Source organism: Perognathus longimembris, chromosome 21 (assembly GCF_023159225.1).
Source record: "Perognathus longimembris pacificus isolate PPM17 chromosome 21, ASM2315922v1, whole genome shotgun sequence".
Taxonomy (NCBI): Eukaryota; Metazoa; Chordata; class Mammalia; order Rodentia; family Heteromyidae; genus Perognathus; species Perognathus longimembris.
The window spans coordinates 43,884,791-43,909,016 of record NC_063181.1 but is presented as its reverse complement, the minus strand read 5'-3'; the positions used below and the strand labels follow the sequence as shown (position 1 = coordinate 43,909,016).

The 24,226-nt window shown below is 38.5% G+C and overlaps 1 protein-coding gene across 2 annotated transcripts in view; it reads right to left on the bottom strand.

Annotated features, from left to right (window-relative positions):
• Tusc3 (tumor suppressor candidate 3) overlaps positions 1–24,226 on the bottom strand; it is a 127,604-nt gene that overhangs the window by 4,496 nt on the left and 98,882 nt on the right. For both annotated transcript variants that reach the window (XM_048330480.1, XM_048330479.1), the window contains exons 7-8: positions 10,769–10,832; positions 2,709–2,783 (exon numbers count right to left, since the gene is read on the bottom strand). In XM_048330480.1, coding sequence (XP_048186437.1) covers positions 2,709–2,783; positions 10,769–10,832 — 139 coding nt within the window. The remainder of the gene's footprint in view (positions 1–2,708; positions 2,784–10,768; positions 10,833–24,226) is intronic.

Sequence of the window (24,226 nt, the reverse complement as noted above, 5' to 3'; positions counted from 1 at the left end):
GCTCAGGCCCTGAGTCCAAGCCCCAGGACTGGCCAAAAAAAAAAAAAATATGTAATAAAAGGATTATCAACCCCATAAAACACTGGCTATAGGAGAAATATTTGTTACTAGAATTCAGATCATATTTTAATTAGGTTACTGACTGCTAGTTAAAAATAGTTTAATCTGCAGTCTAGAAGCTTGAGGCACAGGAAACATGGTCCCAGTAAGAGCCAGGAGCACTCAGGAACAGGAAGAGGGCATGTGGCGCACTAGTCCAACTTTCAATGACTATCTCAGGAAGGTTGGCAATAAAAAAATTACTTATTTTTACTATTAAGTAAACTTGTCATTAACCTAAACATGTTTAATGATTTAAAAATATGAGCCAAGTAAATACAGTTATAGTTGCATTATAAAATTGTGTACAACAGATTTTCAGACTGTAGAAATTTTAAGTGTATCAAAATCTTCATATGTCTAGAACAATTGTTCACTTGATTCTATGCAGTGGCACAAAATGCTAGATTACTTGTAGATGAGGGAAAGGGGCTGAGCAAAGCAAAGGCTTAGTGACAGTAAATGAGACATCCAGGGTGCCCCCCCTCCCCACCGCTCACACACCCTGTAGTGGAGTAATCAGAGTGCTTACATAGTATCACAAAAAATCACATCAGAACACCCCCAGATAAATTAAAAGTTACTTTTCAGTTTCTAGTATGTACTTGTGCTCTCCACTGTACACAAAACCACAAGAATAAATGAGGGATACATCTAGGAGTGATTGTTATAAACTATAGATGTCAGATGAAAACATCCGCTACTACATATTACTATTAATTTATCAAAGTAACTGATTATTTTAAAAGATACATCATAAAATGCTATCCAGAATTGCTTAGAGCAAGGCGGTGCATTCACTTCTTCGGTGGTTCCATTACCACACGCTACGGACCCGCATCATGGGAAACAGGGGCACAGTCCTGACTGCACCTCACCTCCCAGCAACTTTAGGTATTCAGAAATCACTAAGATTCAGTTACAGGGTTGTCACAAACGTACATTACAAAAACAGGTTTGGATTTTAATCTGAAATATCCAGGTAAGTTTTCTTCTAACATCTATGGCTTTCATGTATCAAAGGTTTGAAAAAGGGGTGAGAATTAAATGTACTGAGATAAGTTTTAGGTTAGATTCATGATAGAACAAAATCATAGGGACTTGATACCAATGATAAAAAAAAAAAGGACTACAGAAAAAGATTCTAAGGTCCTTTCCCAAAAGTGCATTCAAGAATCCAATATATATCCCGCAAAATTAAGAGGTGGAGGGATGAGCAGCGGAGTGACGGGGGAGGTTGGTAAAGGAGTAGTAATGACGAAGATACACTGTGTGCGTAAAATGCTTTAAAAGGCAACTCCTTTGTACAATAATTTATAGCAGGAACAACACAGAGGCACAATTTTTTAATTTAAAAAATACAAAAAAAAAAAGGGATGGAGGGAACGTGGTTCAATCAGTAAAGCAAATCTGAGGTTCCAGTACTGCCCGCCCCTCGCCAAGTGAGTAAAAGTACTTAGAAGTACAACCTCCTCGTGAGAGGGGCACCGCCATCAAAGGATAAAGCCATTCGGGGCTGGGGATGTGGCCTAGTGGCAAAGAGTGCCTGCCTCGTATACATGAGGCCCTGGGTTCGATTCCCCAGCACCACATATACAGAAAACGGCCAGAAGCGGCGCTGTGGCTCAGGTGGCAGAGTGCTAGCCTTGAGCGGGAAGAAGCCAGGGACAGTGCTCAGGCCCTGAGCCCAAGCCCCAGGACTGGCAAAAAAAAAAAAAAAACAACAAAAAAAAGCCATTCGGCCAGGTGCAGTGGCACATGCTGGTTTCCTAGTTACTTGGGAGGCAGAGACCAGGAGGAACAAAATCTGAAGGCTAGTCCAAGCTAGAAGTGAGATTCCATTTCAGTAAACAAGGTAGGCATTGTAACATACACCCCTGCACTCTCAAATACATGGGAAGTTCTATAGGAAAACTGGGGTCTCAGTTTGGTTACAGGCAAAATCAGTCTACCTGAACAACAGCTAAAAGCAAAAGTAAGCTGGAGGTATGGCTCAAATAGTAAATGAAGCATCTGCCTGACAGGTGGGAAGTCCTGGTGGGCTAAAAAGCCCGAAAACCTCAAACATGGTTAACTTGCTTAAAAATAATGCTGAAAGTGGAGTTGAGTTATAAATCTTGACTAGCAGGAAAAAGGACAACGCCTTTGTTAATCATAGTATCAAGAGATGTCCTCCTCAAAACAATGTCAATATATGGTTTGGAAGGCAATAAAACATTTGCCGAGAAAACTCCAGCAACTCTTCTCTATCCTACCCCTGCTTCAAAAGCCCAGACTTGATTTTCTCAAGATTCGGCTAACAGAACACTCTCTCTGCACTAAGGATGGGTCAGGGCATCCATCGCGGAGAAGAAGGCTGTCCTCTCAATCCAGCAGTATACAGCATTCCGCAGGAAATCACCTCAGTCTCCTTTTGGAAGAAACGTATTTATGTTCAAGGACATTCACATATGCCAGAGAGGAAAGTGGAAAAACATGAACAAACAAAGAACCCTTAACTTCTTGGGCACTAGATCACTTCCTCAGAAGTCTATACTAACAAAGCGCGTCTGCCATGTGCTTTTGGTGGAAAATGGTGTTAACGTAACCCCCTGCACACACAGACTTACTCCGCCTCTTCCCCACGTCCCCCTTGGAGGTCGCCGCCTCGTTCAGGAGAACCATCCCCATGGTGATGGCCGCATCTGCAGAGCCGTCAAGGAAGCATCAGAAATAGAAGCAAGCAAAGCCTATCCGTTTTTAGGCTCTGAAAACAGTACTCCAGAATGGCTGACACAGAGAGATAAATAAAATTGGTTCTCGTTAAACGGTAACATAAAAATTATCACTGTGTGTCTTCATTTTTTAACCCATAAACTGAAACTTCAATTTGCCAGATTTGGGGAAAACAGTTCTAAATGCTCTTAAATTATAAGACTTTAATATTTAATAGCACATAAGGACCATATAGAATTTCAAAAGCAGTTCTAACATTTCACATATTACATAAAAACGTTAGTCATAGTAAATTTTACTGGCAATCCTGGAAAATTAAAATGTATTCATGATTTCATTTTCAGAGCACCTCTGTAGTTTTCTTTTCAATGTTATATCATATATTATTTTGAAAGGTCCAGTTCCATGTCACAGAAAATGTGGTATTCAACTATAAGCCTTATCTGACCAAATAAGCACATTATACTAAAACAATTCTGACAAATTTAGCAGAATATCAAACTAGCCAGCTCATTGACATTTTAGAACGAGAACACAAAATTCCTTCTATAGTTAATGTGGCTTACAACAGGATGGACTTACTCCCCTGTTGAAAGATGCCAGGGATTAAAGAAATGAGGGTAGTACTCCAACTTCAAACCAACATTTTTTTTTTCAGTTTACTAAAACATCTTTGACACTATTGTCCAGATTTTAGAAACCACCAATTCTGGAACTATGTATCTTCTCAAAAGACCAGTAGATTCAAAAATGGAGAGGAAAAACAACTATAGCCCCCAAATTCATCTACTTCCTTAATTTCACTTTCATTTCTACTGCAATCTGAGTACACCCAACACCAACCAGTCTCTGGTGCAAGATGTCTCTTCTGCCCCAAATAGAAGTACAAAGCATATCCTGAAGCAACAATATCAATTAAATGGATGTCAGAGAAAGTTACCCAGAGTAAATATTTCTACATTGAGTCAGTTTTCATAACTATTATTGAATGTGTGATTATTAATAGTTGCCAATTTGGTTCTGTTTCTATCAACATATCTAACTTCTGAATATCTGACTCCTCTCATTAGTTATGCATTTATTATACTATCTTTACAACAGTTTTCAAACTCTTCTGTTTGGTGGAGCATTGGAACAATCTTTGGAAAAAGTAGCAAATCAACAAAAACCTTGAATTGAAAGTTAATATATATACCAGAGAGGGAAGTCCTTACCACACATACATATTCCAAATGCTACCATTAAACATTTAATTATCCATGATAGCTTTAGAGCCATTGAAATTTGGATTTAATTGAATAACTGAGTTTAATACATGTAACAATGGCTATCTATGATGATTGCTAGACTCCAAGGATTCATTAACTTAACAAAGTATTTTAGGGGCTGGGAATGTGGCTTAGTGGTAGAGTGCTTGCCTAGCATGCATGAAGCGCTGGGTTCGATTCCTCAGCACCACAAAAACAGAGAAAGTCAGAAGTGGCGCTGTGGCTCCAGTGGTAGAGTGTTAGCCTTGAGCAAAACGAAGCCCAGGGCAGTGCCCAGGTCTTGAGTTCAAACCCCATAACTGGCAAAAAACAAACAAACAAAAAAGTATTTTATACTACCTACCTGCATAAATTTCCCTGGCTCTCTAAACACAGAATTAAATAAACATAGAATTAAAATATCCTCTCCATTTTGACGTTCCCCTTTCATTCCCTAGTTCCAATAAACATATTTACAATATCCAGGGTACCAGCAAAAGCTGGAGTGGTGCTGTAGCCAAAGGTAGAGTGCTAGCCTGGAGCAAAAAGAAGCCAGGGACAGTGCTCACCCCCAGGGGAAGAAAAAAGTAAGTTACACATAACACTCACTGATAATTCAAACAATATTTTAACTTTGACAAAATATCTGTGTATATTCAAAATACAAATGGCATTTTAAATGTGCTTATATAGATACTGAAAACAAATTCATTTATTGATTCCATCTGCTAAGTACCTCCCTTAATTCCATAAAAAAACAAACCAACCCACAAACTTCTGACAATCACGTTTCACAATTTAATAAGCATAAAGTCATGTAATAAAATATCAGGGTCAAAGATTACATGTGTTTTATGTGTGTTTAAATAAATATAAATACATGTGTATACACACACACACATACACAACACACATCACAAATCCAAGACTTGACTGACTTGATTTGAAATGGTTGAATCTGCAGTGTAATGTGGTTCAGCTGTGATTTTGGAGTTAAAATTTAGTACAAAGATAGAAAAAAGACATCACATCCTGGTACGGAGCACTTGGGGGATGGGATGGGGCAGGTTGGTGAGACAATGAGATGATTGGTCAATTGATGAAGTGCTCCTAGCCCTGTAATGTTGTGCATAGAGCACCTGTGCTGTGGAAATGACTGTTCTTAGATTTTCATTGTAACTGGACTGTTCAGGTTGCCCACAGGGAAAGAACATTCCTAATTCTAATAAAATAAACTTTTATTTTGTTATTCCAAAAAAAATATCAGGGTCAAATTTATACACACAATGCAGATATGTGTTTAAAGACATAAGCAGATGTGATCTCAGGGAACAGAGTGTCTTGGATCTGTCCTATTACCTCCTGGGAAACTGAGGCAGGAGGACTACAAGTTCCCAGTGAGTCCCGGCAGCTTCGCAAGGCTCTGCCCCCAAAACAAAGGAGAAAGAAAAAGGGAGGAGAAAGAAGAGAGAAAGGATAAGCATGTAACTCCACAGCAGAGCATGGTCTAAGTCGCACAGGCCTTAGGTTTAACTCCCAGTACTGCAAGACGTGGATTATTTTTTACTGGTAATTAACTGGATGTGTCTTCATTGAATTTTTTTACTATTCTTTCTGAATTCTGTTGCACACTATGTGGGCAACGAGCTTCTTACCCGAATTGTTTTTAAATTTATCATACATTTCAACAATATCATGACAGATAATTATATATGATTTGTAAGATTGTAATGTTTTCTTACTGATGATAATACTCACACAAATACCAATGCAAAGAATATCTTTCTATAGTTCTTTTTATGCATGTTTATACCTTCTCAAGCGTCAACATTTAGAAAACAAAATTTGAAAAAGTTGGTTAAGATGTATTTTTCAAGTTGTTCAGTACAATCCTATTCTGTGAAAGGAACATGTTTCCCTTTTTCTATGCAGATGTATGCATATGTGTGTATCTGTATTTCTGGGTTGACATGTGTGTAGGTAGGTATGTGTGTGTGTGTTATGTATCAAAGTGAGGGGCTGAGCTTGGGGTCTAGTTCCGTCTCTTCGCTTTTTAAATCAGGGCTTGCCCTCAACTAGTGGAGCCACAGTTCTGTCTGTGGCTTCTCGGTGGCTAACTGGAGCAGAGGATCTCAAGGGCTCTCCTGCCCGAGCTGGCTTCAGGCTCCAGAGGATGGAGGATTACAGTCATGCGCCACCGGCACCCAGCTCACTAAACACTAGCCTGACAGACTTTAGACTTTGATTAAATGCTAACGTGGAGCACTACTAACAATGTCTCACCCGAGCTTGAGAAGCCCGTGAAGACTGTTCCTTTGTTTAATCTGCTGTATAATTGCTAGTATATTTTCTTGTGCCCCTGGAACATACTTTTTCTTATTGGTAAGGTGTCTTATTAGTAAGGTGTCTTTTTTTTCTTCAATAGAAATTTGACTGAACTTTCTACTCGATTTCCCTCAAACCATTAAGTCATCAAGGCTTTTACTTCAATGTGATCAAATTCATTCATCTTTTCCAGGGTGAGTTTTTCTTGCCGTTCCTGGCTTATGAAATTAATTCCCACCCCGAGGACTTAAAAACATCCGCTGGCCTTTACTTTTAATAACTTTGAAGGAAGGAAGGTAATGAATTCATAGTTGGCTTTCTATCTTACTCCAAAATAAAATCTAGAGCCCTCAAGGCCCCAGTGACAGACAGCGCCCGCCCTTCCTGGGCACTCTAAAGCCAGGCAGCCCCGTGGGCGCGCGGGCCCTCGAGCTGCCCGGAACGCGTGCCCTGTGCATGCCCAGGACTCGCCTCGCGTGGCAGGGAAGCCGCCTCGGACTTTCCTATCTCTGTGTTTTATTTTTACGCACCACGGTATTGTAAAATAAACTTCCAGGCTTTCTTGTCTTATTGTCTTTCTCTTGCCACTATAAAAGAAGGAAGTTTTACTATTTTAGCCAGTAGCAACAATGATTTGATTTAGGTATTATCCGTTTACCAGAAAGGAAACGGGACAGGAGGGTCTGGTGGAAATAACACGCTGCAGGTCACAGACCACCGCGTGGAAGACACGGCAGCACTAGAGGGACATCCGTGAGGGTGAACCAAAGAACGAGACCGAGGGCTCGATTTCAACGTAAACCTGTTCAGTCATGCACTGTAAGATGGCATGGAAGCGGGCAGTGCGGTGCTCACGGTGGAAGAGCACCAGCCTCGTGCTCCAGAGCGGAGGGGCAGCGCCCAGGCCCCAAGTTCAAGCCCCACCACAGACCAAGAAAAAAAAAAAAGCTACCCTCAAGACAGACTGCTTTAAATTTTACAAATAAATGTTACTTTCTCACAAACTGCTGTCTGAAACATGTCTGTCTAGATGATTATTTCTACATTCACATTTCTGTTTTATATTGCTTTTAAATCAAATATTTATAATGCACTATTATTACTGGGAGCATATCAGGAACAACGTGGCATTTGTCAAATTAGGTTGAGTTCACACAATATACAAAATCACTATTAATAACGCAAGAAGGGAATAGAAGCTTCAAAACTTAAAAAAAAATCTGAAATTACAGCATGTCAAAGTCTCCTCAGACCTCAATGAGCAATGGAATACATGCATATTCCAGGAACATGCTCGGAAATACCAGTTCCTGAAAGCTACTCCTAAGTACAGCAATACATGCAATACACAAGTATTTCCTATACAAATTGAAAAAGGATTTAAAATATCACAAGAGTGAAGTCACCAAAAGGCACCCCTCACGAGAAGGGAAACAGGAGATCTCAGGAGGGGAAACTGTCACCCTGGGGACCTGACCTGCTAGCAGGACAGGCTTTTGCAGTTCCCAGATGCTATGAAGCTAATTCCAGGAAAAGCTTCTTCAACCAATTATACAGTGCTGTTCTTGGATCATCAACAACCGGTGATACTTTTCTCCCCCATTCTAACTACTAACCATTTTGAAGCACTTACACAGGGAATTAGAACACCTGTCACTTAGTTAACTACCATACATTGGCTCCAATACTCCGTCCTTCCATTTGGATAAACAAAATAGAAATGCATAAGGATAATTTGTAACACAGAAATATTAAAAACATAAATGTTAAATACAATGCATGGTAGTATATGTGATAAACAAGCTGTATAAATCTGAGGCTAGAAAATTATTGCCAACAAAGCAAGGTATTTTTGTCCTTACGCCAAATGAAAATAAAATATATTTAAGAGTACAATATAATGTCTCTCCTTTTCTATGCAGGTGCTGGGGGCTTAACTTCGTGCTGTTGTTTGGCTTTTTCACTCAAAGCCAGCATTCTAACATTGAAGCCGCACATCCACTTATAGCCTTTTGCTAGTTAATTGGAAATCAGAGTCCCTCAGACTTTGCTGCCGCCCAGGGTAGCTTTGAACCTCAATCCTCAGATCTAGCATCCGGAGTAGCTAGGATTAGGCGTGAGCCCTAGACCCCAGCCCAATGTTACCTCTTAAAAAGAAATGTAGTTGGGCTGGGGATATAGCCTAGTGGCAAGAGTGCCTGCCTCGGATACACGAGGCCCTAGGTTTGATTCCCCAGCACCACATATACAGAAAATGGCTAGAAGTGGCGCTGTGGCTCAAGTGGCAGAGTGCTAGCCTTGAGCGGGAAGAAGCCAGGGACAGTGCTCAGGCCCTGAGTCCAAGGCCCAGGACAGGCCAAAAAAAAAAAAAGAAATGTAGAAAAATGACCTCACGAATATAAAATTAATAGCACTGATCCTAAGGGTAATAAATAAATTTTGGAAAAACACCACATGGAGAAAAAAAAATCTTATAAAAACATGAATCTATAACCTAAAACACCAAACTATTCCATCTGCGCTCAGGTTTTTCTCAACAAAACATTGCATATAGCAACTGATGTTGCTAACTGATGATGTGACTTCCGAACTTAGGAAGAGAAAGCCAAAAAGGAGACAGCTGGGATTTGTTTTGCACTACAGGAAAACAAAATAATTTAAAAATATAGACGTTCAAAAATGTAATCAGATTGTCATATAAATTAAAAAACAAAAATTGTAGAATGGTTGTTACAACTTATTGGTAATATAAATTGTAAAATTAATCTAAGATGTGTGGTCTTAGAAATCAGAGGCAGATTAAGCCTGCGTCCCGGGAAGACCTGACAAAAAAACGTTCCTGTGACCTTGTCTCAGTCAGTAAAAAGCAGGGTGTGGTGGCTCATGTCTGTCATCCCAGTTACACAGGAAGTATAAACAGCTCATAGTCCAGGCCTGCCCAAGCACAAAGGTGAGATCAGGTCTCAAAAAGAACTGAAGAATTCCCTTTGGGCCACATAAAAAAAAGATACATTCAAGTAAATACAGCTTTGTCCTTATATTTTTATTGAGATGCTCTTATTAATATTATCTCAAATATCTGATTTGCTGTCTAAGGCCTCCCTGATGTACAGAAACTATTACCCACTTATTGTCTTCAGGTTGGAGTATAGAAACCTAGTGGCTATTGAACTAAGTCACAAATTTTGAGAATTTTTTTTTTTTTTTTTTTTTTTTTTTTTTTGGCCAGTCCTGGGCTTGGACTCAGGGCCTGAGCACTGTCCCTGGCTTCTTTTTGCTCAAGGCTAGCACTCTGCCACTTGAGCCACAGCGCCACCTCTGGCCGTTTTCTGTATATGTGGTGCTGGGGAATCGAACCCAGGGCCTCATGTATACGAGGCAGGCACTCTTGCCACTAGGCTATATCCCCAGCCCTTGAGAATATGTTTTGACACATGGGTATTTCTGTTCTTTGTCTCTAACTGACTAATTGAACAAAAATACTAACTTGTATTTCTTACCTTTGAAACTGTAACACACAAGTAAGTGTGAGCAAGGAATAAGCGCAGGTATACATAGCTCATGTACACATCCAAATATGTATAAAAGAAATCAACATTGGTTGGAAACCAATACAGAGGGGAAAAACAGCCACTGCTATTTACCCAGTCAGAAACATTTACAATTAGTGCTCACTGGATATATGAATTCACCAGATACTTAGAGCTTCCCTATTGTTAACAACACTTCCAAAGTCAAAGCTTTACACAGTATCATCTGATTATTTTGTAAACTGCATGATTGGGAGGACTCAACTAACTTTAATCTGGAAAAATTCATTTTACTATGTACCCACTAAATAATTTTTTTCCTGATTATCTATATTTTTGTCAAACACTAAAAAAATGAACCAATGTATTTCTGAGTTAGGAAGATGAGAAAAATAAAGGATATATTAGAATACCTACCACATTGAGAGGTTGGTATTTTACAAAACCTATTTCATTAACCTCTTACATAAGATAGGAGATAACTCCTTTTGTATGCATTATGTATATTATAAGCACTTTTTTTCTCCCCAGTAAGATGCTAAAGAGAAAAGTAGTGTAAGCTACACACAAAAAGAAAACTAGCAAAGGCAATCAACGCAGAGTAGAAGTCAATTTTCATATTGACTTTGAAATTCAATGGTAACAAAAGGAAAATTACATTTTATAAATGATTCAGAATAACAACAAAATTATAATGTAATTGGGAGCCATTAGCATGAGAATTAGAAAATTAGTTATAAAGTTTAGAACTTAATGTCCTTAAGAAATCTTGACAGGAGCCCAGACGGATTTATCTGCCTGTAGTTTTGTTTTGCCCTTCCGCCCGCATTTCTCAGTCATTGGAAAGGATACTCAGTACCAGGATAATGTGTGACTCGGCCACGAACTGAGCTTGGCTGCTTCCGTGAATATAGCTCTGCGGGGAGAGAGACAGAAACACAACAGGTACAGTCAAGAAAAAGGTGGTCAGTGTGGTCTTTTTCTTAATCATAAACTTAAAACATATGAAACCTCAGTAACAAACAAGGCAGTTCATTAAGAGCTCAGGTTCTGAATCAGTTACCTAAGTTCAAATCCAATAGCTTCCATGTATTAAATTTGTAATTGTGGGCAGATTTCCTCACCCTTGCATATAAAATGACTACTGTAGAAAGGCTTACCTGATTCTGGTTATTTGAATTTGATTTGACTTACAGTTTTCGTGTGTGTGTGTGTGTGTGTGTGTGTGTGTGTGTGTGTTCTCATTTTGTCTTTTTACCAACCACAGAAAGCAGTTACTATCTGTCATCTTCCATATGAACACTGAGATTTGGAGAGATTTGCCTCCCTGCTCAGGACTGTAGAATTAGTAACTGGTGAAAGCCGGCCTGTGAACTGGGTCTGTCCACACAGGCCATTCCTTTATTTTACCATGTAACAAAATTACCAAAGATTGAAAATACATCAAGTGAAAAAAAAAATAAACACCCTTAAAAGTTGCCCTTGGCATACACACATAATTAAAAGACAGTTAAAGCAATTAAAACCAACATTTATGTAATGACGAAATAACTGAATGCAACAGTACAAGTTAATATCTACCAATTTATTTAACAGCTGTGAGGTACTTTGCCTTTATTAGAACCGCAAGTGAAGGGTGGGGTCGGGAGGAGAGAGAGACATTTCTGTGGTATGAAGCCGGGACTAGGGGATGAAAAAGAGAAACAGAGGGCATTCTGATTAAAATATGTGTGTGAAAAACAGCACAATGAATCTGCTTGGTACAATTAACACTCAACAATAAAATGACAGGTTCTGTTGAGGAGGGGGATGAAAAGGTTGAAGGAGGCGGAAGTGCTTTATATAAGCGTATGTGAACACAGACAATAAAACCTGTTGAGATTGTTTTGAGAAGGGAGATGTATGGAATGGATGGAAATATACCACAATAAACCCTCTTGTACAACTATTGTATGCTAGTAAATACTTTAAAAAAGGTCTTAGAGATTGGATGTAGCTCGGTGGTAAAGGGTTTGCCGTCCAAGTGCAATGTCCTGGGTTTGAGCCCCAGTAGCAAAAGAGAAAAAGGCAAAAAAAAGTTTGTAATACAATTTTCTCAACATTAAGCGTTTCTCTAGGGTATTAATCAGTCTTTTCACTGCCAAATCCTACACCTAACTCTCAATCTCTTCTTTGGGAGTATCTTTTATAGTGGACTTCCGGAATGCCACTCTTGATTCTATTACGTCACTGGTTTCTCTTCTGCAGATCTGCTAGTGTCTCGTTCTACATCTAGTATCTAGACTTATCTTTCCACACCCTTCCTCCTCAGGTACTACTACCTAACCATGTGGCTTTAATGATCAAGTCTTTATTGATGATTTTCATATTTACAACAAGGCTGAGACACATCCATTTCCATGTGTCAGTCTGTCTTCACTTGCAGACTCCATCTGGCAGTCTAAAACCCAAAATGGCCAAATACCAACTGTGAGGGATAAACCTTCCTTTCTGTCCCTGCGTGTGCTTATCTCAGCCTCTCAGGAAACAGCAATTTCATTATTCTAGTTGTTTATTCCAAAACTTTATAACCATGCTTGTTTCTCCTCTCTTCCCTTCCTTTTCTCCTTGTCCACTCAGTTTCAGAAACTAGTTGGCTCTACATTCAAGACTCATTCCAAATAAAGCATTTGACATCACTTCTAGGAAGAACTGGCACAGTGGGTGTTCTAAGGAATATGGCTCACGATTTGTCTGGCCCAATGACTTATCATCTCTTGCCTAGAGAGTTGCGAATCCTCCTTCATTCTTTCTTGTTGGGGTCCATCTTTCTCGCCTTGATGGAAGGGGCTTGATGCACCTCCCCCAGCTGGGGAATGCGGCCCTTCCACCCTCTCTACATTGGAATCCAGAGAAACCGGTTGGGCAAATAGACCCCTGACTTAGCTGGCAGCCAGCCCGGCGCCCACCAACCCCGCCCGGGTTCGGTGGGCTCAAGTGACATTAGCCCTTGGGGGTCACGTGACAGCTCACAGCCTATCAGAATCCTGGCCAACCCCCTTCCTTCGGAATCATCTCCCCTTGTCCTTCCCTCAATAAAGTTAGTTCGCTCTCAGAAGCCAACTCCGTGGTCTATGTACGCTAGCTCCCAGGGAAGGATAGCGGCCACATTACCACGTAGGTCGCGCGCACGCCAGGCCGGAGTGACCCCTATGTCTCACTCTAACTTACCTGCAGATCGAGGGTTAGGGGAGAGGACGATACGGAGGGTAATAAGAGAGAAAGAAATAAGCATCCGAGCCGGGTCAGAGAAAGAACCCCAACACTTTCTGCCCTGTTTGTTTAAAATAAATCAGATTCTATCACTGCCCTGCTCTGCTTCCTCAAATGCGTAAGCAAATCATCCCATTATGGAATGCATTTCCTGTTTCCTGTCACAATACTCAAAGAAATGGACACATTTCTTCCAATTCACCTTAACTAATCATTTCATGAGAACTGGTCTGCAATTTCTGTGGCTTGATTCTTGTAAGGCAGAAGGGATGAATGTCTTTGGAAACAATCCTGATTCTGCAAGAGATGAACTGAACACACTACTTAACCTTATTATCTCATCTTTGGGAAAAATATTCCTCAAAATATTGTCCTAAAATCTAATGAGATATTATCTTACTAGGTTAGTTGCAGAATATATGGCTCTGCAGTAAATAATCAAATATTTGCCTTTTAAGCAAAGTGTACCTTTGGAACATTTTATTATTTTTTGATCAATTTATTTATTTATTGCCAATGTGATATACAGAGGGGTTACAGTTTCAAACGTAAGGCACTAAAAACATTTCTTACCAAACTTGTTAAGCTATGGTTAAATAACATTCCAAAATTCAATTTTTATAAGTGAATTTTAAGTGTGTTCAACTGATCATTTTAAATGATATTTAGAAACACATTTAACTTCAGACCATCATTTTAGTCATCAAAAGTCTTAAAAAAATTTTTTTTATTGTCAAACTGATGTACAGAGAGAGGTTAGTTTCATACGTTAGGCGTTGGATACATTTCCTGTACTGTTTGTTATCTCCTCCCTCATCATCAAAAGTCTTTAGAATTTGGGGCTGGGAATATGGCCTACTGGTAGAGTGCTTGCCTCGCATGCATGAAGCCCTGAGTTCGATTCCTCAGCACCACATATATAGAAAGAAGCCAGAAGCAGTGCTGTGGCTCAGGTGGTAGGGTGCTAGCCTTCAGCAAAAAGAAGCCAGGGACAGTGCTCAGGCCCTGAGTTCAAGGCCTAGGATCTTCAGGATTTAATAAACTATACTTCATCTGATAATGTTTTACTACATTTCTATCTACTTGTTTAGGTATAATATTTTTTTCCTTTCATGCAGTTTTTATTATTATAAAGGTAATGTACAGCGGAGTTACGTAACTCAGATAAAGTGTACATTTCTTTTTGAACACTGTCACCTCTTCCCTCATTCGCCTTGCTTTTTCCTCCCATCTCCAACCGCAAGTTGTGTAGTTCATTTCCAGTGTAGTGTCTAGTGAGTACCACTACTGCATTTGCTCATCCTTTGTCCCACCATTTCTGTGCCCCTCTGCTTACTCTTCCAAAGACATGTAAATGAACAAATACAAGGAAAAGAAAACAAAAACAGTAACTTTTGTTTCCATTTCCTGGAGTTCATTTCAATAAGTATTATTTTATATGGCCAGACGCACACAGCTGTAGCACCTCTTTGTGTTCCTCTCCTAAGAATGTCCGCCTGTGGTTTCACAGTGTGTAAATGCCGAGAGATCAGTATAGAGGCCTAAGTTCTTAATTAACAAGAATAGGTGCTTAAACCAATCCCATGAGATGGAACTGTAGTTTATTTAATAAGAACCCTTTAAAACATCAAGGAAATAAATTAAGACAATATTGTTGGGTGTGCTCAAATAAGTTTGTTCATTCCAAAACAAAATCCATATAAATACTTTGTCTCTTCTTTTTAAATAAAATCCACGACTACAAAGGGCCAACAATCTTATCAGCAGAAGGGAAACTGCTGTTATTATCTGATATATTTATGTCCAATCTTTTTATATATTTTTACTCAAATTAGTATAAAATGACATTTAAATCTTTTCTGTCCATTTGTTTTATTCTACTTCATGGGACACAACATGAAAAATTACTAGTGTGAATCATTTTAAACTGTCTCAGTCCTATTTTCACTATATGGTGGTATAGGGGGAATGGGACTCTTGTAATACTTACAAAGCTTGTAAGTAATACTGTCTTGTTTATGAATATGCATTTGCATGCTTCCCAAATAGACATTACTACAGTAGCAAAAAAACAAAACTAATGTCGACATAAAAATAAAGCATAGTTGAAATATTTTGTACTTTCTGACATTTCCAAGTAGGCAAAAAGGTTACCTACTTTCTTTTAAATAAACTAAAGGTTTTTGAGATCTATCTTAGCTATTTAAGATTTTCTATTACTGATTAAATATTACATGGATGAGAGCTCTGCTTTTCTGTGTAGGGCAGATTCAGTTATGTTTACTGTGTGATTTAAATTTGCTCGAACTGGGTGGCGTAATTGAAACGTCCAGGGTCAAGGGTTACTGTCTAATGAGGCCTCTCCACTGGGGTGAAGGAGTGAGCTTCTCACTGTGTGTTCATGGGATCTCTATGTGAACTGGGGTGGTGGGCGGATGTGTGATACTCAGTGTACCTGGGAAGAACACTTCTTTATCAAGTTATCCAACTCTACTTCCTAGACTTGGACTGATGTCCAAATACAGTCAAACGGAGGGCCGAAGCGTCAATGTACGAATTCTGAGAAAGCACGATTACATGCCTTGACCCAGATAAGTATAAGATTTCCAAATATAAATGTGGCCTAACTCTAGTCCTGAGTCTCTTCTTAAAAATTTTGATTTTATTGTCAACGTAATGTACAGAGGGGTTACAGTTAGATATGTAAGGTAGTGAGTGCATTTCTTGTCCTATTTGTTACCCGCCTCCCTCATTTGGGATCAAGATACTAAGAATAATAAAATTAAATAACTTATTATTTCTCTTTCAGTTCCTTCTTAGAATACCAATATTCAGGAAAGAATACAACTGGATTATTCATATAGGGTAGACTCTGCTAGTGTAACCATCAGTACAGTTTTTAAAGGTATCCTAATAACTTCCTACTATATCACCCTATAATTCCAGCTAAGGTAGAATAAATTAGTTGAGCCTTTAGTAAAAAATAAAATAAAATAAAGAGACAGAAGTATGACAGAAGGGGGTGGTCTGGAGGGAGGGCCTGGAGAGAAGGAGAGAAGGCAGGCAAGCACGCAGGGCCCTGGAGAGCTGATGGCAGAAGGAAGGCTCCCAGGCCACCACTGTCACTGTGCAAAACAGGTTCAAGTTCTCTCACACTAAAACATTCTTCTCTGAAAACAGATTCCTCTCAGTTCTTGATACGTCCATGTTTCCAGTCCCTTTCCTGGGGTCTCTTTGTATTCATTCAGCTACATCAATTTCTTTGAGACGGGATTAATTCTTACTAGGTTACTATACCAAAAGCCAGATGAGATATAGATTAAAAAAAGATAGGTCAAGTCCCTCAGGATTTGCTTGAAAGGAGGGATAAATACATATTATCTATATCCACGTAGCAAAGACCTCCTTAGAAGCTGTACGTATCATGCTTGAAACTTTCTAAGCATTTCAAATGACTGGCGTGAACTGGAAAAGGTAATCAAAGATGAAATAAGACAGTTCCTGAAAACAGTGACAAACCTCACTTATTTGACCCTCCAAGTATTTTGCCTCTCTCAATTGTTAGCAAAAAGCCTTCATTCTCCCTACCTTAAATTTTAGAGATATATTAAGTCTTGTTCCAGCCAAACTAACTACATGATCTACCTAACTAATCAGAACTAACTAATGATCTGTGGAGAAGTATCAAACTCTTTCTTGGGCAAGCTATATTCACAAAAAAGTTATCTCATTTGTGGGTTTGACATTTTCATCAGTACACCTAAATCAGTGGTTCTCAAAAGAATTCTCAAAATTGCGCATGTATGAAATGGTACCTCAGGTTCTTGTTTAAGAAATGACTCCTCAGGTTTATAATCTAATAAGCCTATGGCAGGGAAACAGAAACTAGTTCTGTTGATGAGCTACAAGGTGTAAGTACATAATTACATTGTGCAGGAGGGTGCACAATCTTATGGGAAAGCTGTACTCTCAGAGAAAAAAAGAGTTAATATGGTTTTGTTTACTGTTTAAACAATCAACTATGCCAGGAGTAGTAGTTGGGTACAAATTGAGCTCAAGCAACAGAAGGAACTACATCTCATTCAGTAAGCAGTTTATACATAGATAATGTCACAGCAAACACAAAAACTCAGATTTTAATCATATTCTAGTACTCTGAGAGATTCTCTAAGAGACACGGTAATTAATACACAAGGAGCTCCTAACTAAGCCTACTGGAAATGGATGAATCAAAAGATGAGCTAGTCGTTCCTAAAACCCTTTTTGGAGTATTTCAAGATTTTGTGGAATTATGGCTCTAGGCCAGAAAGGTGTGCGAGGAAGACAGGTATGCACATATGTAAGTAAAACATAAACCAAAAGACAAACCAAAATCAAGACCCATCCAATACTAAGGAGAGCCTAAGCAGTGTGCACGGAAATTGTTTGTAACAACTGCCTCTGCCTAAGATAAACAAAAGCGTAGACACAGGGCTGGAAAATTCCTAGCAGAACATCAAACAGCTAATAGCCTGAGCAGATAGGAGACTCAGTTGTTGGGAATAAGCTTTTTTTTACTTGACAAGTAATTTTTACTTTCTGAAGAAAACTGATAATACAACTGCTGTACTTTCAAGGTGAATGTTAAAAGAACAAAAATAAAACTACATAATCAGACTATGAAAGTTTTTTTTTCAACTGTAAAGCAGAATTTTCAAAGGTTGTTCTGTGACTCACCTTGTAGATGATTTCAGCAATTAGTATTTTTGATAGACTATTTCTAGACACGTAGATTTAATTTTATTCATTTAGAAATTTGAAATGCATTACTTTCATAGATTTTTCTTAATGCAATAAAAAGTCCAAGATTGAAAATGAGTTATATTTAGGAATTTAAATGTACCTAAAGTTGTTAAGGGAAACATAGTGAATAAGTGTATCTACAGTGTAAAGGCTGTTGTCACTGTCACATCAGCTATTTATGAGAAGTATAATACGATTTTAATGTGTGTTTTTTCTTTAACTTATCTTTAGTAAAAAAAAAACACTTATCAAATGGATTAATATTCTCATTTCATTATATGAATGTAAGTCTAGATCTCAAATCCGAAAACAAAAAAAGAAAGTCAATGAATGTAGCTTAAAATTTATATAATTAAAATAATTCACATGACCAAGTATTTCGCACTTGTGCTTAAGGAATACATTAGGAGGCACAGACTGAGCCCCATTTGCCAGGAAATTGACTATTTACCTCAGGAAATCTAGTTGACATTTCTGTAATTCATTTTTGTAGCACAGACCATTCTGGGGGGTGGGTTATGGGATAACTAAAGAATAAAAAAGGTCATTATCCAACGTTTAAACTAAGAACCACTGTCCTCTCAGTAGCAGAATGTGGCTCTTAGAGTGAGTATCCACCGTACATTCTCAAACTCACTTGAGAGTGTTTTGACAATTCTCCGTACATGAACATACTCGGGTTGATAAGACTTATACGGTTGGAGGGGCAATTCTTGTTCTTGAATAGTAAATGGTTTACAGTAGCTGACAGATTTCTTTTGCTCATCATTTGGAGGTGTGTTTATTTGTGGTCACCGCCTCATTACTACCATAAAACCAAAATACTGCTGAGTCTGAGTCCAATTACATTATGTGGGACTGTCTGCCATGCCACCATCAATTCCACTATTTCAGATGACTTGAGCTCATACTCCCGAGCTCATTCTGTTATCAAGACCTGAGGACACTATTCCACCTAAACTTCCTCTGTCAGTGGCATTAGAAGTCTGGGCCACCATATCCTGACTGTGGCTAAATCGTTCCATCACAGAATATCTTGACACGGCATATGAACAATAGTATATAGTAGTATGATAAGTGAAACCTGTCTGGGAAATGAAATTGGCACTGATAAGGATTCAACTATTAGTCCCACAACATGGTTGACTGTACCATGCATGCCTCTGTAGGCCTTCAGGCTGAGTTTAAATAGTGACGGTGCTAGTGATTGTGTTTATCTGCCATTACACACCACATTTTTGGTGTGTCATTCTGTTTTGTTTTGTTTTTTTTTTTGGCCAGTCCTGGGCCTTGAACTCAGGGCCTGAGCACTGTCCCTGGCTTCCTTTTGCTCAAGGCTAGCACTCTGCCACTTGAGCCACAGCGCCCCTTCTGGCTGTTTTCTGTATATGTGGTGCTGGGGAATTGAACCCAGGGCCTCATGTATACGAGGCAAGCTCTCTTTCCACTAGGCCATATCCCCAGCCCCTGTTTGTTTGTTTTTAATCTTTTTATTTTAGGGTTACAAATAAACAAAGCAACATATTCCTAGCCTCATGGGTACAGATTTAGTGAGAAGGTATGTACCTATGTGTTGGGCCAGGGAGGGAAAATAAAACACCAAAACAAAGCAATGAATATATTAATGTGTGTATGTGTGTCAAGTAAAATGAACTGCCTACTGTATTTGTGCAGAGTCCTATATGAAAAGATAAAGTAGAGCAAGGGAGGGGGATGAAATGTTGAAAATAAGGAGCAAGTTAAAGGGAGGACATCGGCATATACACCACACTATATCTGGGACCTGAACAAGGGACTTCAACAGAGGACAGTTATACTGGGCTTGGGGGAATGTACATAGAGGGGAGATGAAATAATGCTCACTGCTAAGGTAGAGAAGTGTTGAGGGAACAGTAAGTAGGTAATGTGCTGCTGAGGACTTATATTTTTTTGGTTGGTCATGAGGCGTGAACTCGGGGTCTGGATGCTGTCCTTGAGCCTCTTTGTGCTCCAGGCTAATGCTCTACCACTTGAGGTGAGCCACAGTGCCATTTCTGGTTTTTGAGTGGTTAATTGGAAAGAAGAGTCTCACAGGAACTTTTTTGCCTGGGCTGGCTTTGAAACTTGATCCTCAGATCTCTGTCTACTTAGTAGCGAAGGACTTTTCTTTTCTATTTTTTTTTTAAGGTCCTATACCGAGTTTTTAGCTCGGTACTTGATGCATCTGCTCATTGGCTAGCATTCTGCCACTTAGCATCCAACCCCATGGTTGGTTCTTTTTTTCTGATGAGGACTTAAGATTTTATTCCTAGCCACAGGAAGAGCTATAAGTGGGTGTATGCTGAAAACAGACTAGAATGGAGCAAAGTGGCAGAGAAAAGATTACTGCAGTAATAGCAGGTGGCAAGGATTGATCGGATCTTAGATGCAGTCTTTAGGAAGAACAAAAGCATTTGTTTTTCACTGTTCAAAAGAAGACCATAACTAATAGAATATGTAGTCAAAATTTAAAATTTAAATTTATAGTCAATACTTCTTTATTCATAGTAATATACAGGATAGGGAAATCTAATTGAGGATACACGAATTTAAGATAAATCTACATAGGCAGTTGTATAACTAGGTTTAAAGTTCAATTGGCCACAACAAATGGTAGTTTAAGTGCAAGACATGAAGAATAGTAGCAAAACATTTTCTGTTTGTTACAACAAACAGACAACAAGTACTTGATTCTATATATTTCAAAATAATTTCAACATAAAATATCCTTAAATCCTGAAGGTTTCTCCTAAAGATCTCTATAACTTTAGAGATTACTTCCTGTCAGAGTATTTACTCATAATTTCATGGTTACATTTGATTTCTCAAAGGTAATACTGAGTTCTTCAAAACAAAAGAAAAATTTAAACTCAGAAAATTATATAAATCTTAGAGAAAAAAGTGATGAATAAAGTAACTAAATAGTGAAAACTCTTTAGAATAATAGTAGTATTTCTTCTTGGATTTGTTCTAAGCTCAATAAATACTTTTCTTTTTGGGAAGCAACTTTTGCCCAAGTTTTCTAGTAAAAATCTTGACATTGGTGGTTATTGTGTACTATAAACAAATAATTAAAATCTCTTATTTCCACAGATATCCCATCGTTAAAGTATGTTCAAGACTTAGTGCACAGGAAACAATTTTATGCCTTATTAAGATATTATCTTTTTCCTTATTGATTTCAAAGTCTTATATATTAATTTGTAAAAATAAAAGCCAGGCTAGGCACGGGGTCTCGTGCCTGTAAATCCCAGCTGCTCAGGAGGCTGAGGCCTGGGGGTTGTGGTGGGAAGCCAGCCTGGGCAGAAAAGTCTGTGAGAATCGACCTACAAAAGTGGCCAAAAGTGGCACTGTGACTCTAAGTGACGGATCACACAGAGGCTCAGGCACAGTGCCCAGGCCCCGAGTTCAAACCCCAGAACAGACAAAAAAATTATACTAATAAAACAAAAATCAGAACTTACTTTCACACAGAGAGTACTTAACACTGTAAATGTATCTTCTTTAACAAATAAGAAACTTCTCTTTATAGTGCAGGTTAAAAGAAATCTGGCCAATTTACATGGAATCCCTCTGTCTTTCCTGAACACCACAGTATTTTCACTGGAGCATTTCGGTCCCGTCAAAGGTTAATTAGGAGGGACTGGGAAGGCGCAGGGCAGCTAGGAGGGGAGCGGGGAGGGGGGCAATGCCGCAGGCACTCCCCCAGTAACCTGCAGGATTAGTATTTACTCATTAAATAAATACTAAAATCTCTAAATTCTTTTCCGCATACAAAGTACGTTTTAAAACAGGAGAATAGTTACAAATAAAGTATTTGGAAAAACAAGACAAAACATAAAAATTCATTGTATTATAACAATGGGAGTATCTTTGTATGTTTTCACTTGTAATCAGAAAGCATTTTCCTCAACCAGAGACTAAGAAATAAGTGTGTGTGTATCTGTATTATATATATATGTCATATATACATCATATACACATATACACATGTTATATTATATTATATATATGGGGAGGAGTGGGGGGGGAGGGAGAGAGAAAGAGGCCATGGTTTGAAGCCAGCCTGAGCAGAAAACACTATGAGACTCTTATCTCCAACAAACTACTCAGAAAAAGCCAGAAGTGGTACTGTGGCTCAAACTGGTAGAGCACTAGCTCTGAGCAAAAAAGCAGCTCAGGGACAGGACCCAAGTCTCCCCCACACACAGAATGTATATGTTTATGTATGCGTGCATAAGTGTGTATATAGATGTGTATATATATGTATATGTGTACACATATCCATATGCATCTATGTATACATAGATATGCACATATATGTATACATACATATATATTCTACCTTCAGATATCTGCTTAGATGATATGCATCTTTCAGTTTACATTAGTTTTCTCAATTAAGTTCACTGATTCTTAATGAAAGTGGACAATCTGAAACACAATTTAACAAGTGGAGAATAAGAAATTATGAATTTAGTCACACTAAGAAACAATCTTGGAAATTATTCAGTATGAGGAATCTGTTTTGGATTAATACTGGATATTTTAAGCTAGATCACAAGTCTTTATTAGTGTTAGTATTTCGGATCTACGGTGCTATCAACTAAAATAGTTGATAAGCACTTCTAGCAAGTATAATTTACTAAATATAATTACTACGTAATTTGTGGTACCTATATTATTGTGTATCTAGCTGGGAAAGAAGCTATGAGAAGCTTTTTGTCTCATTCTTTGCACTATAAACTGATGGCAATAATATTATTTCTGTAGGAGCAACACAAAACTGAGATTGGCTGTCTTCTAAAATCCTGATAATGTTAGCGTCTTTCCCCACTTGTGATCTTGATTTGGGTAGAAGCCTTCCCTCTTGGTCTTTCAAATTTCTTTCACAGCATCCACATTAAGATAGCACAACATCATTTTTTAGAAAGGTTTTTGGAAGCTTCTTTAGAAAAGCAAGGCAAGGAGGGAAAAACCGTGGGGGTGGAGGGGGGGAAGGAGCATCACAAGGTCATCAGGAAGTGGGAGCAGAGAGGCTCCCCAACATCTGTTTGATGAGACAGCATGCTGTGAGGAACACGGGCATTTTCTAAGTTAGCTTTCATATCTGCATGGATGTTCTTGTTAAGAGTACATACTGTGAGAGCACATACTCTGCTCCACTCACCTTGCTTAAAATGAAGTCAACGTCCTTCTCAATAGTTTTCAAGGCCAAATATGGTAACCATCCACGACAGTCCCGCCCCTGGCCTAACTCCAGTCCCATTCATCTCCCTTCGCTCTCACTACTTCAACTTCTGGCTTCTTTAATATTCCATCAAGATTATTAAGGAAATTTCCATATCCAACTTTTGTACTTAGTATTCCTTCTTCTTCCAGGAATTAGTACAAATTACTGCCCTCTTCCTTCTTATCTCTGCTTAAATGACTCTTTCAGATAGGCCTCCTTAGAACACAGCATAAAAAAGCATTTCCTCTACTTCTGCCATTCAGCTTTGTTCCTCTCGATCACTTACTACCACCTGCCATATTGCTTTAACATTGTGTGCATCCCCTGCCTAAAAAGAAAGCTCTTAGAGGATAAGAGCTCTATTTATTTTGTTCATCATCTAATTTGCAGTACCTACCCAAGATCACTGACATACAGCTTGGCTAGAAAAGTGCATAGCACACAGCTTGTGCTCTTTAAACATGTCTTGAAGGAATAAATGAATACATTAATGGGAAGCTGTCAAAAAAACTTGATAGTAGAGTAAATGTTACAAAGGTAGAAATTTCAAATTCTACAACTCAATTGCAACCCAAAGTACATGAAACTTAAGAAGAAATTCCCACTCAGTTCAGAATGTAATTGTAATAAACACTTTCTTTTAATTGTTTTTGTAATATTACATTCTATAATTAATTAGGCATAGAAAAAAATCTCTTTAAAGTTTATATCTGCACTTGTGTCTCCTGCTACTTCTTCTATCATTCAAAACTCAAGAGTTTAGAAGATACTTCCTTCTCTAGTAATATTAAGTCACAACACTGAGATATTGCTAGCACTTGGTCATGGACATACCTGACCCTCAATAGTTTCTCACTATAGTAAGGTCTAAATTAAACAAATATAATAATAGGAGAGCCTCAATGCTGTCTTCTCTGCACTGCTCTTTTCAGTTAGAAAAGAAAGGCTAGCTGAGTTAAAGTTATCTCTCTCTTGCTCGCTCTGACTAAAGTTAATTACCAAAGGACAGAATCTTCTCTAAGTAA